The sequence below is a fragment of the Convolutriloba macropyga genome, chromosome 11 (genome assembly GCF_964194025.1).
Source record: "Convolutriloba macropyga chromosome 11, txConMacr16.3, whole genome shotgun sequence".
NCBI lineage: Eukaryota > Metazoa > Xenacoelomorpha > Acoela > Convolutidae > Convolutriloba > Convolutriloba macropyga.
The window spans coordinates 32112468-32128197 of NC_134478.1; the positions used below are offsets into that span (position 1 = coordinate 32112468).

The following is a 15730-nucleotide window of genomic DNA, read 5'->3' on the forward strand; positions in this document are numbered from 1 at the left end:
TCTCATGCAGTGTCCTCTTTCATCGCTTAGTTTACCCGTTCTAGTGTAATCATAGTTGACCCTTACAGATTAGATCGTATGCAAAATTGTGTGAGACCGAATTCAAAGGCTCATTTGTTCATGTGAGAAGCTAAATGGCCAGATTCCCAGAACAATTTCTGAAACTTGTTACAGTTAGGCTTTCTTTCATTTCGGTCTATATTTTAAATTGTTAACTAGTGTGGATAGTAAGTAACCGTAGGCAACAGTCATAGTTTGATCAACTACGACATAGGGTTGTGGAAAAAAACAGACAGAGCGGAAAATTTTGAAAGATACATCTAATCTTGCAGTAACGTTTAACTAAATTTGCTTTCTGTCAGAAATCTGCCTAAAGACATTTTCGCGAAAAACAGCACAATACTCAAGTAATTGTATTCGAGCTATGAACTTCTGCCTCATAAGATGAGTCAATGGTATGTCATTTTTGTGTAAAATGAATAGCAGCGGCCCGTGAATTTATCTCTGCTACAGAATTAGTTCTTCATATTACGATTGTTTTTTTTGGATCCATAGATTTTTCTTACTTATGATTGGCTTTCTACGATTAAAGATAAGATTCATTTTTTTATAGCCCGATTTTCAAAATGCTGAATCATTTCATTATATTGTCGATTCATGCTGCTAGAAGATGAATTGGATGTCCACTGCTATCCAAACAGAATGCAAACCCGGAAAAAAACATTTTGCTAAAAATGAATTCTATGCGTTCAAGAAGACAAACTCTATGTTGAAAAACATTTTTATAATGCTGACGTACCACGATAAATGATCATGTACTAAAAAAGACAAAAAGCACAAATGTCAACGTTCCAGCATTTTGTATGAAATCAACAACATAAAACATTTTGAAAAATTTAACCATCCGCGATATTTAACCATCCGCGAGTGCTCCTGGACAATGATTACTTTAGACCTTTTAAATTTATTTACGCTGAGAACATGAAATCTTATAGCAACGTTTTAAACTACTGTTCAATTTTCTGTATTGAGAACTCTGCTTACGTTTTTCCGATTATATGCTTCAGAAACCGCCAACTAAACTTGAGGTAAGCGTCGTTCAGAAGTCTTAGTTAAGATTACACCTAATAAGATTCGCTGTGAGACTCACCTAAATATAAATGCAGATTTGCACCATAAATTTTGGGTCAAACGAATCGTATTGAGTGAGTTCAATTACACAAAATTTGACTGCGGGTAATCGTCAGTTACTTTAATCTTGTATTTTTGCAAGTTAATTTGTTAGGATTTCTTTTTTGCCCCCAGATAAATTTCTTTTTTTTCTTACCGGGAATCCGTATTTCCGGCTAAGGATTCTTTTGCGCTCAAAATTTTCCTTTCGAGATCCTTTTTATTGCCCCTATTTCCTAAATTTGCAAATACTTACCACCACCTGCATTTCCTGATAAGTGACCCAATAGGAATAATGATAAGAGCTTCTAACTTTGCCAAGTGGGAAATGGGAAATTGGCTAAAGTTTCAGAAATCATTCCACCGGGTTGATAGAATGATTAACTTCCAAAAGAAAGCTTATAAAAATCAAATCAAAACAGCCCCTGATAAATGAATGCTGCGGTGTATCCATGCCTTTTGATAGCCGCTGTTTTGATGTCTTTTGAAAATTATTTCTGCTAATTGCAGCAATTTAAAATTTTTTCATCTAGGATATTTTGAAAATGAAATTTTTTTTCCTGAGCTGGTCATCTGAACCTTTTACTTTTAATATCTTGCAAGACTTTTTATGCCATAATTTTGCAAGATTTTACAAGATAGACGAGACAAGTGGAGTAAAAAAATGCATTTTACGGTCACCATTTGAGTAAATTTTTTAAAATTGTAGTAATGATTTTCTCTTTTTTGTAACCAAGCTTTCGATACTAATTATGACAGAACACCCGAAACCTGCAAAAAATCGAGATAGTTTATCTCTAATTATTTCAGGTTGTGTGGTTGAGGCAACAATAGTGGCAATGCTGGCGTGGATTGTGCTGGATTTCACAATATCTTGGGCTTATATGTTTGGGTTTATAATTTGTGCCATCTCTCCCGCTATTATTGTACCCACAATGCTCAAGATTCAAACAGAGGGATATGGTAAGTAGGAACAATGTTTTTTTTTACTTCCAGAAGTGAAAAATAAATTGTCATAATTTCTTACCCATTTTTGGATCTATGACTATTTTGGATAAAGGAAAAATAACATTTATGCACCTTCCCGGCCGCCATATATTATATTTTGGAAAGCTGGTAATCCTACATCGCTCAAAAATTAAGTTTGACTGAAGATTAATCTGAAAACAAACTTCAATCGGTTTCGTTTCAGCCACCATAAAATCTGAATAAAATACACTTTTCAAAACTTTTTGAAAGCGAAGTTGCAATAAAGAATACAAATTTTTATTGGCTCTCAAAGAAGGTTTGTAGCTATAATAGTCCTGTTGTCTTTTTCTTATGCGATTAATCGCTTGACTGATTTTTCAAGACTTTAGATTTTTGTCCTCAAAAACGGGATATGCAGGTAAGGCCAGGAGGGTATTAAGTGACTGAGCAGCTCTCTTAGAGCCTTACGCCTTAAAAGTCTCTAAGTAAGGGATTCACAGAAACTGTTACATGGTGTGAATGGAGGATCGTATTCTTGACCCCTCAGTCACCCCCTCACCACAGCCCACCCCCCCCCCCCCCCCCCCGGGTCGTAAACCCCCCTTTTGACAATAACTTACAAAAACCACTGTATGAGCAACTTGTCGTGGTCGATAACACGGGTCAAAGAATTCAATAAGTTGAATTTTAAATTAAATTTTGAACTGAAAATATACAAAATTAGCTTCTATTTATAGTAGTTATCTATGCGAAAACATACAGAGAAAATTTAGATTGGCTAAAAAAAATTTTATATGATTGGCATGTGAAGAGATCTTAACTCCGAATCCCAGAGGTGATTTTCTATTTTCATCAACATTTCATGAGAATCAAATATGGCTTGGGTACAATCGAGTTCATTAGTTGGAGGTCGAAGGATGCTAGAATCAGATCAGGTTTCTGTTGGTAGGAGAATTTGCTTCTGACATATGTTTGATAGGTCAATAAGATAAAGATAGCGCCAAAACAAAATTAGAATTGAGTTTAGTTTTGTGGCCATTACTTATCGACACAGCAATAAAGTTCGTCAGAAAAGTTCTTCTTTCGTTCTTTGAAACATTAATAAAAAAAATTTCTAAGTTTCTTGATGTTTCTTTGAAACCATCACATCCTCCCTCCTTTTTAAGCAAGTTTGTGGGTATAGGTTCTCCAAATCTGTCGGATTGTTTTATGTTTCTTTTTGATGTTCGTGAAGGCTCCGAGGTTTCGGGTTGTTGGTGCTCTGCAGATGATGTGGCTGCAGAAGCTTCATCTTGAAGTGAGGGTCCCACATCTGTGCTCTGAAGTTGTTGTTATGATTGAGATATGGTCTCCTCCACTGCTGGTTCAGTTTTCACATTGTCCTCGTCCAGTCTCGCAATTTGGTTGCCGTTCACTAGAATGGTCCGTGCCGAGTTTTCAGGCTGTATGAAAGATGTGTTCAAGCCCTTCCTGATGATGAAGGTAGCAGGAACTGTCTTTGTCTTTTCGTTGGCCTTGAATAGAACGGGTTCGCACAAGTCGAAATCTGCTATTGCTGGTAGCATCACTCTGCGTCCCAACAGGAGTTCAACTGGAGTTTTGCTCCTCGTCTTTGAAGTGTTGCGATGTGTCATCAGTGCCTTTTGCAGGAATGCTCCAAATGACACATTAAGGTTAGGACTCCACGCTTGAAGTGCTCGCTTCACTGTCTGAACTGCTCTTTCGGCTAGTCCATTAGCTCTCGGATGATAGACGGATGATTCCATTTTCTTAATTCCCAGTGATTCACACCACTGTTTAAGGTCATCACTTACAAATTCAGGGCCACTATCAGATACTAAAGTTTTTGGAATTCCGAATGTTGCAAAGATTTGATTAAGATTTATTTTAACTGTTTCTGGTGTTCTATTTCCCGCGCGGAAAGCTTCTATCCAATTAGAACCTGCGTCAACAATTACTAAGATATTGCCTTGGTCCTTAAAATAACCCTAGTCTATGTGGAGCCGTTCCCAAACGTCGGCTTCTGGCCACGTAGAGACTGTTTTTGCCAGGCTAGGCCTGTTAAATTGACAATTCTTACATTTACTAACAAAGTGTTGAATTTCTTGGGTAATGCCAGGCCACCAGGCTATCATTCTAACTCATGCCTCAGTTGCATTCTTCCCGGGATGTGTCTCAAGCGCTTTTGCCAAAACCAAGTGTCGTAGTTTGGGTGGAACGAAAGGAACAACACCTCTGAAGATGATTCCATTATGTAAAGTAAGTGCATCTTTCTGTTGTTGGATCCTTTTTCTTATTCTGAACAGTGTTTCCAAATGCCGCTTTTGATCCGTTTCATTATGTCCTGGAAGAGTCTGTTTGTTCCAAGTTCGGTTTTGATTTCTGCTTGGGTCACCAAATCACTCTGGGCGAAGTAGATGTTATTGATTGCGAAGCACACTCGATCGTTGTCCAATTCGTCTTCGTCTAAATCCATTCTGCTCAAAGCATCTGCATAGGGGAATCTGCTCTCCTGGCGTGTACTTTTCACTCATAGTCAAAACCAATTAGAGCTATTGCCCATCTTGTGATTCTCGCTGATGCTGTCTTCGGGATCTCCTCGTCTGGTGCAAAGAGATATTTGAGTGGTTTGCGGTCAGTCTCTAGGGTAAATCGTCTTCCAAGAAGGAATTGTTTTAGTCTTGTGACCACAAACACAATTGCCAGTGCTTCCCGCTCTATGGTCGAGTAGTTTTGCTCCGCTGGAGACAATTTTCTCGATACATAAATGACTGGATGCGAAAGAACCCCGCCAATGGCTTTTTCAGAGGCGCAAGTATTAACGGTTGCTTCTTTTTGTAGACTAAATGGCTGTACTAGTGGTTTAGCACATAATTCATTTTTTATGTCTTCAAAGGCTTTTTGTTGCATTTTTCCCCATGAGAAATCGCTATTTTTCATGTTATTTGAGGGTAGCATTTTTGTTGCAAAGTCAGAATCATTCTTCCGTAAAAATTAGCTAGCCCAACAAACGAGTCGAGTTGTTTATTGTTAGTTGGTGCTTTTGCATTTTTTTATTTTTTCAAAATGTTTGGGATCTGGTGCTATTCCCTCATTTGAAATGGAGTATCCCAAAAAAGCTAACGCTCGCTATCGACTGGTTTTGAGTTAGATTTTTTCTCATTGATAGTAAAATTTTTCTCACGTAGTCGACTCTTGACTGCCAGCTTTCTCTTGTCGAACTGCTCCTTGGTAGTTCCATACACCAATACATCATCTCGAAAGATCACAACACCTTTAATTAATTTGAGTGTTGATTCGATGCAATTCTGGAAGATTGAGGCAGAGTTTTTCAATCCCTGAGGGATTCGGCACATCTTGAACAGTCCCTGAGAGGTGTTGATTGTGCATATATCTTCTGCTTCTTCTTCAAGTTCAATTTGATAGTAGACATCTGAGAGGTCAATTTTGCCGAAGTATGAGGCCCCATGTAGGTTGTGGAAGATCGTCTCCATGTCTAATATTGGGTAGTCCTCATCTATGGCCTTGCCATTGATGTGCACTTTCATGTCCATGCAAAGTCTCAATTCTCCACTCTTCTTTCTCTGCCACACCACTGGAGATGCATAAGTGACTCCTACTGGCTGTACCGGTTCAAGGATGCCTTGTCTCTGACCATTTGTTCCAGCTTCTCTGTAACCTTGTCTTGAAGAGGTAGAGATATTTTTCTGGCTTTGCAGAACATTGGCTGTGTTCTTGGTATCAAATTCACATGAGCTTTGTCACCCTTCACAGCAGGTAGGTGCTCGGCTGTGGTGTTGTTCACACCGCGCTTGGGTAGAAGGTCTCTACCAAGTAGTCCAAATTCTTTATCAGACTGCACAACTGCTAGTTGTTTTTGTGTGAGCTTGCTTCCGTTCCACTCAACGTCACAAGTAAATGATCCCAGAAGCGTTAATTGATGACCATCATAAGCTTCGAGATGTCTTATCTCACCATCCAACTGAGGTTAACCACACTCAGTCCATACTTTTGATGATATCACTGTGCTATCTGCACCTGTGTCTACGTGCATTTTTACTTTGTAGTTATTTTTTGATATATTCCCGTGTCACAGACATGCTAAAGATTTGTTCTTTAGTATAAAATATTCCCATCTCCGATGCTGGAGATGCTTGCTCTGAAGAATTATTTTCTTCTTCGCAAAAGTTATTTTGTCTATTGTACTTACCTGAATTTTTTTGGGGTTTGCTTCTACACATTTTTGAGAATTGTCCTACCTTTTCACAGGTTTTTATTTAGCGCTGGACAGGTTCTACTAGAGTGTGGCTTACCTCCACACCTAGCGCTAATATTAATGCTTTTATTAGCTCTAATTTTTTATTTGATTTTCGAAAGGTCTTTTTGAAGTTGAACCCAACTTCTTTCACATTAAAGGGCTCATTACCTGATGAAAAACTTACAAAAGCCATTGCTTGACTTTTGAGTTTTAAGCTCTCGGTCATTTCAGTAACCGGCATTGCTGGTTTTGCATTAATACCGTCTAGTAGTCTAAGTTTTGCTTCAGGGTCCCTCAAACCTGAGATAAACTTTATTTTTACCAATTCCTCTTCGGGGTTGGCCGCTGTTTTCAGTTTTTCGAAGTCACAATAGCGTGCTTCTGCTCTAAGACGTGCTAGGAAATCGTCGTCTGACTCCCCTACACCTTGTATTACGGACAGAAATTTAGCCCTTTCTGCCGTTACTACTATCTTTTTAGGAGAATTATAAATTGGAATCATCAATCTGATTTCTTTATACGGAGTGTCTATTAAATTCCTAGGACTCATTAGGCTCCTAAGTTTAATAATTGCATCTTGCCCACACACACTAATGAAGAGATTGGTAACCTGTAAGTCCTGTACAGTACCATCGTTGTTGACCTTGTCCTCTTTCTTCTCTGCGCGACATTTCGCCACAAAAGACATAATCCACGCAGTAGCTGATTCTGCATTCTGTAGATCCAAAATTTGTCTGTTTGTAGCTAGTCTGGACAGCATTGTCGTGGTCGATAACACGGGACAAAAAATTCAATAAGTTTAATTTTAAATTAAATTTTGAACTGAAAATATACAAAATTAGCTTCTATTTATAGTAGTTATCTATGCGAAAAAATACAGAGAAAATTTAGATTGGCTAAAAATATTTTACATGATTGGCATGCGAATAGATCTTAACTCCGAATCCCAGAGGTGATTTTCTATTTTCATCAACATTTCATGAGAATCATATATGGCTTGGGTACAATCGAGTTCATCAGTTGGAGGTCGAAGGATGTTAGAATCAGGTTTCTGTTGGTGGGAGAATTTGTTTCTGACATATGTTTGATAGGTCAATAAGAAAAAGATAGCGCCAAAACAAAATTAGAATTGAGTTTAGTTTTGTGGCCATTACTTATCGACACAGCAATAAAGTTCGTCAGGTAAGTTCTTCTTTCGTTCTTTGAAACTTTAATAAAGAAAATGTCTAAGATTCTCGATGTTTCTTTGAAACCATCACACAACTGTCTGTTCTCATTTTGAAATGTAAGCTTGACTTTTGGATTCAAAATAAAACAATATTCTGTTTCAGATAACGGATTGGTGGCTCTAATAATAACAGCAGGCAGCTTAGACGATATCAGCGCCCTGTTTGCTTTCTCATTGGCCCGGGTGCCTGCATTCGAGAAAGAGGGTGTTGGATGGTTCATACTCACTGCCCTTATATGGACTGTATGCTCAGTCTCCGTGGCCTTATGCTAGCAGCTGTTTTCACAAGTCCATGTTTCACAGTTTTGGTCAATTTTTAGTTTTGAGAAAAATCACTGTCGCTTAGTAACATAGATCACTGTCCGAATTTGTACACCCGTTAAAGGCAGTGTATTCTAACTTTAGATAAAATAAACGGAAGGTCGGCCTTCAGTCAAAAATTCGCATTTAAAAAGCATTTGCTATCTTACCGACATGAAAGAAAAGTGAGTGAGCAAGAAAACCGGAACAGGGTGTGAATAAAGTTTGAAAAAGTTGTTGCAGCCAAGAAACTGGAACGGCGGAGAAACGATAGAGTGGCTATTTCGTTCCTACCTTCTTTGGAAACAGAGCGAGAAATGTACGTCTGAATAAAATTTCGCTAAGCGAGCAGATTTTTTTTGTTCACCTGTGCCTTTTTCAAGCTGTTTATATTGTTTTTTTGAAAACCATGATTTGCCAAACGCTCATTTTAGACTGAAGTTATAATTTTCAGGTTGTTTGATAGTGTTTCGAAAGTTTATGGTACTTAATGAGAGTTTTAAGCTAATTTGAACGTTTTTCACCTAATTCTCTGGTTTTAAGAATATTTGAGCGGTTTTTGCCCATTATTGTGTTTTATTGCTTTTAAGTGCTACTGAAGTTAAGCTTAATGCTGGTTTGCAGTTTTCAATACACAATAAAAACAGGATCTTTGGTACTAAGCAATTTTGTTGTTTGGATTTTGACAAAAAATTGCGAAAAATTGTTAAAGTTTTTCTTAAGTTCTTACAGTTGTTCGCTTTAATTCAAAATCAGAGATGCTTTTGTGCTTATTTTAGCATGTCCAAAATTCTGAGACCAACGGAGTTGTCTTGGTGGGTTTAGATATTGTTTTATTTTTGTACTTGTACTAGTACAAATTGAGCAAGTAACTGAAATTTCGAATTTTTTTCATAAATTATTTTATATATTTTAATTATAGTTAAATTATATTTTAATTCAATCAAAATAGTCTTTTCTCTTCTTCGGTTATCACTGCCATTAGAAATTAGTTTTTCGACAGGCTATTTTGGCAAAGACAAACTGAAGTCTTTTCCGGAATTTTTCCGGCTATGTATTTTTTTACTTCGTCGAACTAAATTTTCTTTTGCTTTACCTTAGTTCAGAGCTTGTTCAACATTTTGCGTGAAATCTTTTTGACTTCTCTAGTTTGACTCTTCTCTGATTCGGCTAAAAGTGTTTATGACAGCAGTTGCTCACCAAAGCATTTCAAAATGAACAGACACAGTAACAAAAAAAATTAGAAACAGAAACTGGATAAACGCATACTGCCCTTCTTTAGATACCCGTAACTCGAACTGTGTTCTTAGTTACCATCTGTAATGCTTATTGGTATTGATACTAGCCCTTGTGTGGTTTCACTACGAAACAGGAGTGTGTTCAGCTCCAACTTATATCAAAATTGTTTGCACTTTAATATTGTTTCTGTACAAAAATCATTTTTTTTTTGTTTTTTTTTCTCCTCTTTCAATCCCAACCTCGGTTATGAGAATCAACGGTGGCTATTGTCCAGCAATCTGTAGGGTATGTTTTGTTGGCAGCAGAACCGTCTGCAGAGTCGAATTCCTTTACAACTGCATAGATATTAATTAGTCAATTTCGTTAACATTTACTAGATTTGAATCAAAGTTTGAAAAACAACCTATGCTTTTACCACCTGACGATCTGCCACGTCCAACAACAAACTAAGAATGAAGTTGAGAATTGAAAAAGAAAAAAAATTAGTTTGTAGGCATTCCTGGAATTGAAAAAAAAACAATGCTTTCTATGGAAAACCTGAAAAATTGTCTGCTAAAAGAAAACTTGTTCAGGTGCCAACAGAAACACACAGCTAAAATCCTCAAAAAATTGAAAAGTTCTATTGATCAGCAATTATGTCTTCAAAACAAACTTGTCTCTACAACGTATAAGAACCGTGACTTGACTGGAATTGGGAAAAACAGAAGCAAAGGAGGCATAAAATAACAAATAATGGGCATGTTATCAAAAATGTCAAATTATGGAAAAAATCTCTAACCATGCAGGGTATTAGTGTTCTCAAAAGCATAACTGTGACGCTCAAGTCTTCCTATTAACAAATCTATGGAATTTTCATGAAAGTTTTATTGAACAGCAGTCCACACTATCCTCTAAGGACGTCATTTGAAGGCCTTTTAGTGAAACTCCCTTTTCACTACAATTCATTTTTCTCTAACCAAAATTTCTCAATGCCTATTTCAATCTACACTTCGTTCATGGTCTAACGCTGCTCTTTTCCGGCATTGTGCAGGCTATTTTTGAAGCCATCAATCTGCATATCAAGTCAAGTGTGCACAAAATTGGTTTTATTTTTGTACTTTTCTCATTCCTGAAAGAGAAAGTTTGCAGTATATTTCTGAGAGTTCATTATCAGGACTTTGTTTCTAGATTTTGAAAAGACTGGCTCTGCTTGACATTGAAATCCAGCAAACATTAACAATGCAAAGTCTCCGAAGAAAAGTGTCGTGATGCAGAACCTGGCTCTTTTCTGTCATTGCCCCCCCCCCTAGCCTTAGAGCCAATCAGTTTGCAACCCCCAGAAATTCAAATTTAAAACGTTTGCAATACATCTAAAAGTTAGTTGATTTCTATTGGCTCAGCTAACTCTAAGCACATCAACATTGGTATTACTAGCCATCAGTTTGCAATCGTTATGAACACTAACTCACTGTACACTATAGAATTGAAACTTTTTATTGTAACCCATTTCAGCAAAGTTCATTTAGATCCCATGAATAAACATATCAAAACGGAATTAAGTTACAAGCTCTGTCAGATTTCACCAAGGCAATTCAAGGCTGCTTTTGCGGTGTAATAGTGGGGACAAACAATTTTCCCAGGACAATCAGAGATAACTATTTGAAAAACAGTTTCAAAGTAGTACAATGAAAACCTGCTTCTTACATGCACAATCAAATTAGACCAAAGCAATTTAATTCTGCCTTTGCGGTGTAATAGTGGGGACGAGCAATTCTCCCAGAAGAATGATAGAAAGCTTATTTTAAAAAAAATTCAAAATGGTACTATGAAAACTTGTTTTCTTTATGCTCGGTGAAGTTTTACCAAGGCATCTCAAGTCTGCATTTGCGGTGTAAGGGTGAGGATGATCAATTTTCCCGGAGCAATCAGTGAAAACTTATTTAAGAAACATTTAAAAGTAGTACAATGAAAAAACTGTTTCTCACATTCACGATCAAATTAGACCAAAGCAATTTATTTCTGCCTATGCGGTGTAATAGTGGGGACGTACAATTTTCCCAGAAAAATCAGTAATTTTTTTTAACGTGGTTATAAGAAGTACAAACAAAATCTGTTTCCTACATGCCCGGTAATTTTTGACCAAAATAGATCAAGTCTGCATTTGCGATTTAAAAACTAACAATTTTCCAAGACCAATCAAACACAACTGTTTTAAAAGATAGCTTTAAAGTGGTACAATAAAAAACTGTGTCTTACTTGGTAAATTCAACAAAGGTAATTCAAGTCCCTTTGCGATGTAAAAGTAGGGACAAACAGTTTTCCCAGAACAATCAGTAAAAACTTTTTATATCAGTGAAAACGTTGCAAAAAAAAAATAAATTGAAAAACCTGTTTCCTACATGCGCGGTCAAATTTGACCAAAGTAATTCAATTCTGCCTTTGCGATGTGCAAGTAGGAATGATTAACTTTCTCAGAACAATCAGTGAAAACTTTTTAAAAAAACCTTTAAAAGTAGTATAATGAAAAGCAGTTTCGTACATTCAAGATCAATTTAGATCAAAGCATTTTATCTCTGCCTTTGCGGCGTAATATTGGGGACGAACAATTGTCCCAAAACAATCAGCAAAAGTTTTTGTTAAAAAGTGGTTATAGGTAGTAAAAACAAGCCCTGTTTCCTACATGCCCGGTCAATTTCGAGCAATATAGATCAAATCTGCATTAGCGGTGTAAAAATGGGGACAAACAATTTTCCCAGAACAATCACTGCAAACCTATTTTGAAGAAATTTTGAAAGTGGTGCATAAAAAACCTGTTTCTTTCATGCACGGTAAAACATGACCAAAGCTACTCAAGACCTCCTTTGCGGGGTAAAAGTCACGACAAACAATTGTCTCAGAACAATCAGAGATTTTCTTTCAAAAATGGTTAAAATTGGTTCAATAATAACCATTTTCCAACATAATCAGTCCAATTTGCCAAGGCAATTCAAGTCTGCTTTTGCTGGGTAAAAGTAGGGACGAACAATTTTCCCAGAACAATCAGTGAAAACTTTTTTAAAGAATGTTTGAAAGGAGTTCAGTGAAAACCTGTTTCCCTCATGCTCGGTCGTGTCTAACAAGTGTCGGGTCGAACAATAGTGGGGACGAACAATTTTCCAGAACAATCAGAGAAAACGCTTTTATAAAAAAAATTTTGAAAGTTGTCTTAGAAAATCTGTTTCCTACATGCACGGTAAAAATTGTCCAAGGCAATTCATGTCTTTCTTTGAGGTAAACAATTTTTCCCAAAAAAACAGTGAATTTCTTTTAAAAAACGGTTAAAAATGGTACAACAATAACAAGTTTCCTACATGCTAAGTCGCATTTGACCAAAGCAATTCAAGACTGCTTTTGGGGTGCAAAATAGGGAGAGAACACTCCGTGAGAACTCTTTCAAAGAATGTTTAAAAATAGTACAATGAAAACCTGCTTCTCACATGCACGATCAAATTAGACCAAAGAAGTTTAATTCTTCTTTGGCGATGTAATAGTGGGGACGAACAATTTTCCCAGAACAATCAGCAAACACTTTTTTTAAAAAGTGGTTATAAGTAGTACAAACAAAACCTGTTTCCTACATGCCCGGTAATTTTTTACCGAAATAGATCAAGTCTGCATTTGCGATGTAAAAACGAAAAATTTTCCCAGAACAATCAAAGACAACTGTTTTAAAAGATAGTTTGAAAGTGGTACAATAGAAAACTGTGTCTTACTTGCTAGGGAAAATTCGACAAAGGCAATTCAAGTCCCTTTAAGGTGTAGTAGTGGGGACGAACAATTTTCCCAGAACAATCAGAAAGAGCTTTTTTTAAGAAATTTTGAAAGTGGTCATGGAAAACTTGTTTCCTACATGCTCCGTAAAACTTGACAAAAGCAATTCATGTCTTTCTTTGCGGTGTAAAAGTCAGGACAAACGATTTTTTCAGAAAAAAAACAGTGAATTTGTTTTTGAAAAATTGGTTAAAAATGGTACAACAATAACCAGTTTCTTACATGCTAAGTCATATTTGACCAAGGCAATTCAAGTCTGCTTTTACGGTGTAAAATTAGGGAGAAACAATTTTCTCAGAACAATCAGTGATTTTCTTTCAAAATGGTTGAAAGTGGTACAAAAAAAACCAGTTTGCAATGTGCTCAGTCAAATTTATCAAGGCAATTTAAGTCTGTTTTTGCTGTATAAAAGTAGGGACGAACAATTTTCCCAGAAAATTCGATGAAAACTTTTTTAAAGAATGTTTGAAAGTTGCTCAATGAAAACATGTTTCCTACATGCTCGGTCGGGTCGAACAATTTTCGGGTCGACCGAGCATTTATCGGGTCGAAGATTAATGGGATGAAAAATTTTCCAGAACAATCATTTAAAACTTTTAAAAAAACGTTTAAAAACAGTACAAAGAAAACCTTTTTCCTACATGCACAATCAAATTTGACCAAAGAAGTTTTATTCTTTCTCTGCGATGTAATAGTGGGGACGAAAAATTTTCACAGAGCAATCAGAGAAATCTTTTTTTTAGAATTTTTTAAAGTAGTACATGGAAAACCTGTTTCCTACATGCTCGGTAAAACTTGACCAAGGCAATTCAAGTCTTCCTTTGCGGTGTAGAAGTCAGGAAGATCAATTTTCTCGGAACAATCAGTGATTTCCTTTCACAAATAGTTAAAAGTGGTAAAATAATAACCAGTTGCCAACATGCCCAGTCAAATTTGTTCAGGCAAATCAAGTCTGTTTTTGCTGTGTAAAATTAGGGACGAACAATTTCCCCAGAAAAAAATCAGTGAAAACTTTTTTTAAAAATTGTTGAAAGGGTGCAAACAAAACCTGTTTCCTGCATGCTCAGTTAAATTTGAACGTAGCAATTCGATTCTGTCTTTGCGGTGTAATAGTGGTGACAAACAATTTTACCAGAACAATCAGTGGAAACTTTTTTATGAAATGATTTAAAGTGGTACAATGAAAACTTGATTCCTATTTCAAGTGAATGTACCAGGACTGGTTTTTGAAAACTTTTTTGCCTGATTTGTACAAACTTTTCAGGGAATAAACATCATTATCATTTGTCAAATGTCTGATGAACCATTTTCCCCGCTTTCCTGAGTGTCGCTGAATTCTTAGCTATCTATGTCAACGCCATATAAACGAGAAAACTTCTAAAAAACACCATATAAATGTGAAAACCTCTAAAAAACACCATATAAATGTGAAAACATCTAAAAAACTTCATATAAATGTGAAAACAGCTTAACTGCAAATTTGATCTCACTGAGCAGTGCTAAGTGCCATTTTCTGGTATCTTCCACCTCAAGCAGAAGACGAGGCAGAGGAAGAATACATTATAGCCGCAGACGACACAAACAACAGGTGTATTTAGGAGATTTGTTTTGTATGATTCATTTGTTTGTGTCAGTTCATTAGAGGCATCTACCGATGCCAAAACAAGAACTAAACAAAACCAAAACGAAAAATGTGGCTTTACGGAAGTTCCGTAAACAATTTTGTAACAGTTAAGATAGAAGAACCTAATGTAAATTGTGCATAAGATTCGTTTGACAAGAAGTTCATGTACAGGTTGGAAAAATGGAAACTTGAAAACAAGTAGGTCCAGGAGAGAGGTTTATAAGAGATGCCCGATAGTTATAAGAGAAGCAAAGAGTCCCGGGCTGAGGTGGTGGAAATATGAACCCGGTAAATCCAGACGAAAATTGACCATGATCAGACGATCCAGACAAAAATCTGCCCATGATTCAAACTTGTGGGAATTAATGCAATTTGTTGCGATGTATTTCGAAAAAAAGCATCCATGATTGACTCTACGTAAATTTTGTGAGAAGACAGGTTTTTTGAAACGCCGGTCAATTTTTCATTAAGCCAATTTTTACGGCCGTAATAATGATCCTAAATACCCATAATGTACTTCCAAATATAACTTTTGGGTCTTGTCCATTATAGCTCCCCCCATCTTAGTAGTCTTATAACCTAGGTTGCTCCCAATCATGGTAATTATACCAAAAATAATGGTCCAGACTATGTAAATATCTTCATGAGGGTTCGCCCAGACGTCAAATTTTGATTCATAATTCTGACACTTCACCCAGCGTTATTTTGAAAACTATTGCCACTAGTGAACAATTGTTTTTGATGCGAAATTTCAATTTGAACAGGCAGTTTTCATTTCAGTCTAAAGTTTTTCAAACGTTTGCTTGTGATGCAACTTTATGGGACTAATCATAGCGCTTCCCATATAGTGTGAATAAGCAACAATTTCAAATACGGACAGAGTTAAAGTTTTTTAAAATTATGTAGATAAAAAAGATGAGATTGAGATAAACAGAAAACGTAGGAATTGAAATGGCCACTTTTTGGAACGTTCTATTATTAATTGCTCACAAACGAATATTGTGGCAATTATATTAGTCCTGTGGTCTCTTTACGGTCAAATTTGACTGTTTCAGGGATGTTGTTTTTTTATTCCCGCTCATTCCTTGACGAGGTTGATAATATTTACTGATGAACCGATGAATAGAATTGAATCCGTTGACACTATTCGCAA

At 36.4% G+C, this 15730-nt stretch overlaps 1 protein-coding gene across 1 annotated transcript in view; it reads left to right on the forward strand.

The window, feature by feature from the left end:
* Positions 1-7898, forward strand: part of LOC142349100 (sodium/hydrogen exchanger 9B2-like) — a 44730-nt gene extending 36832 nt beyond the window's left edge. Inside the window, exons 4-5 of the mRNA XM_075400513.1 lie at positions 1981-2133; positions 7729-7898. Coding sequence (XP_075256628.1) covers positions 1981-2133; positions 7729-7898 — 323 coding nt within the window. The remainder of the gene's footprint in view (positions 1-1980; positions 2134-7728) is intronic.
* The last annotated feature ends 7832 nt before the right edge of the window (positions 7899-15730 follow it).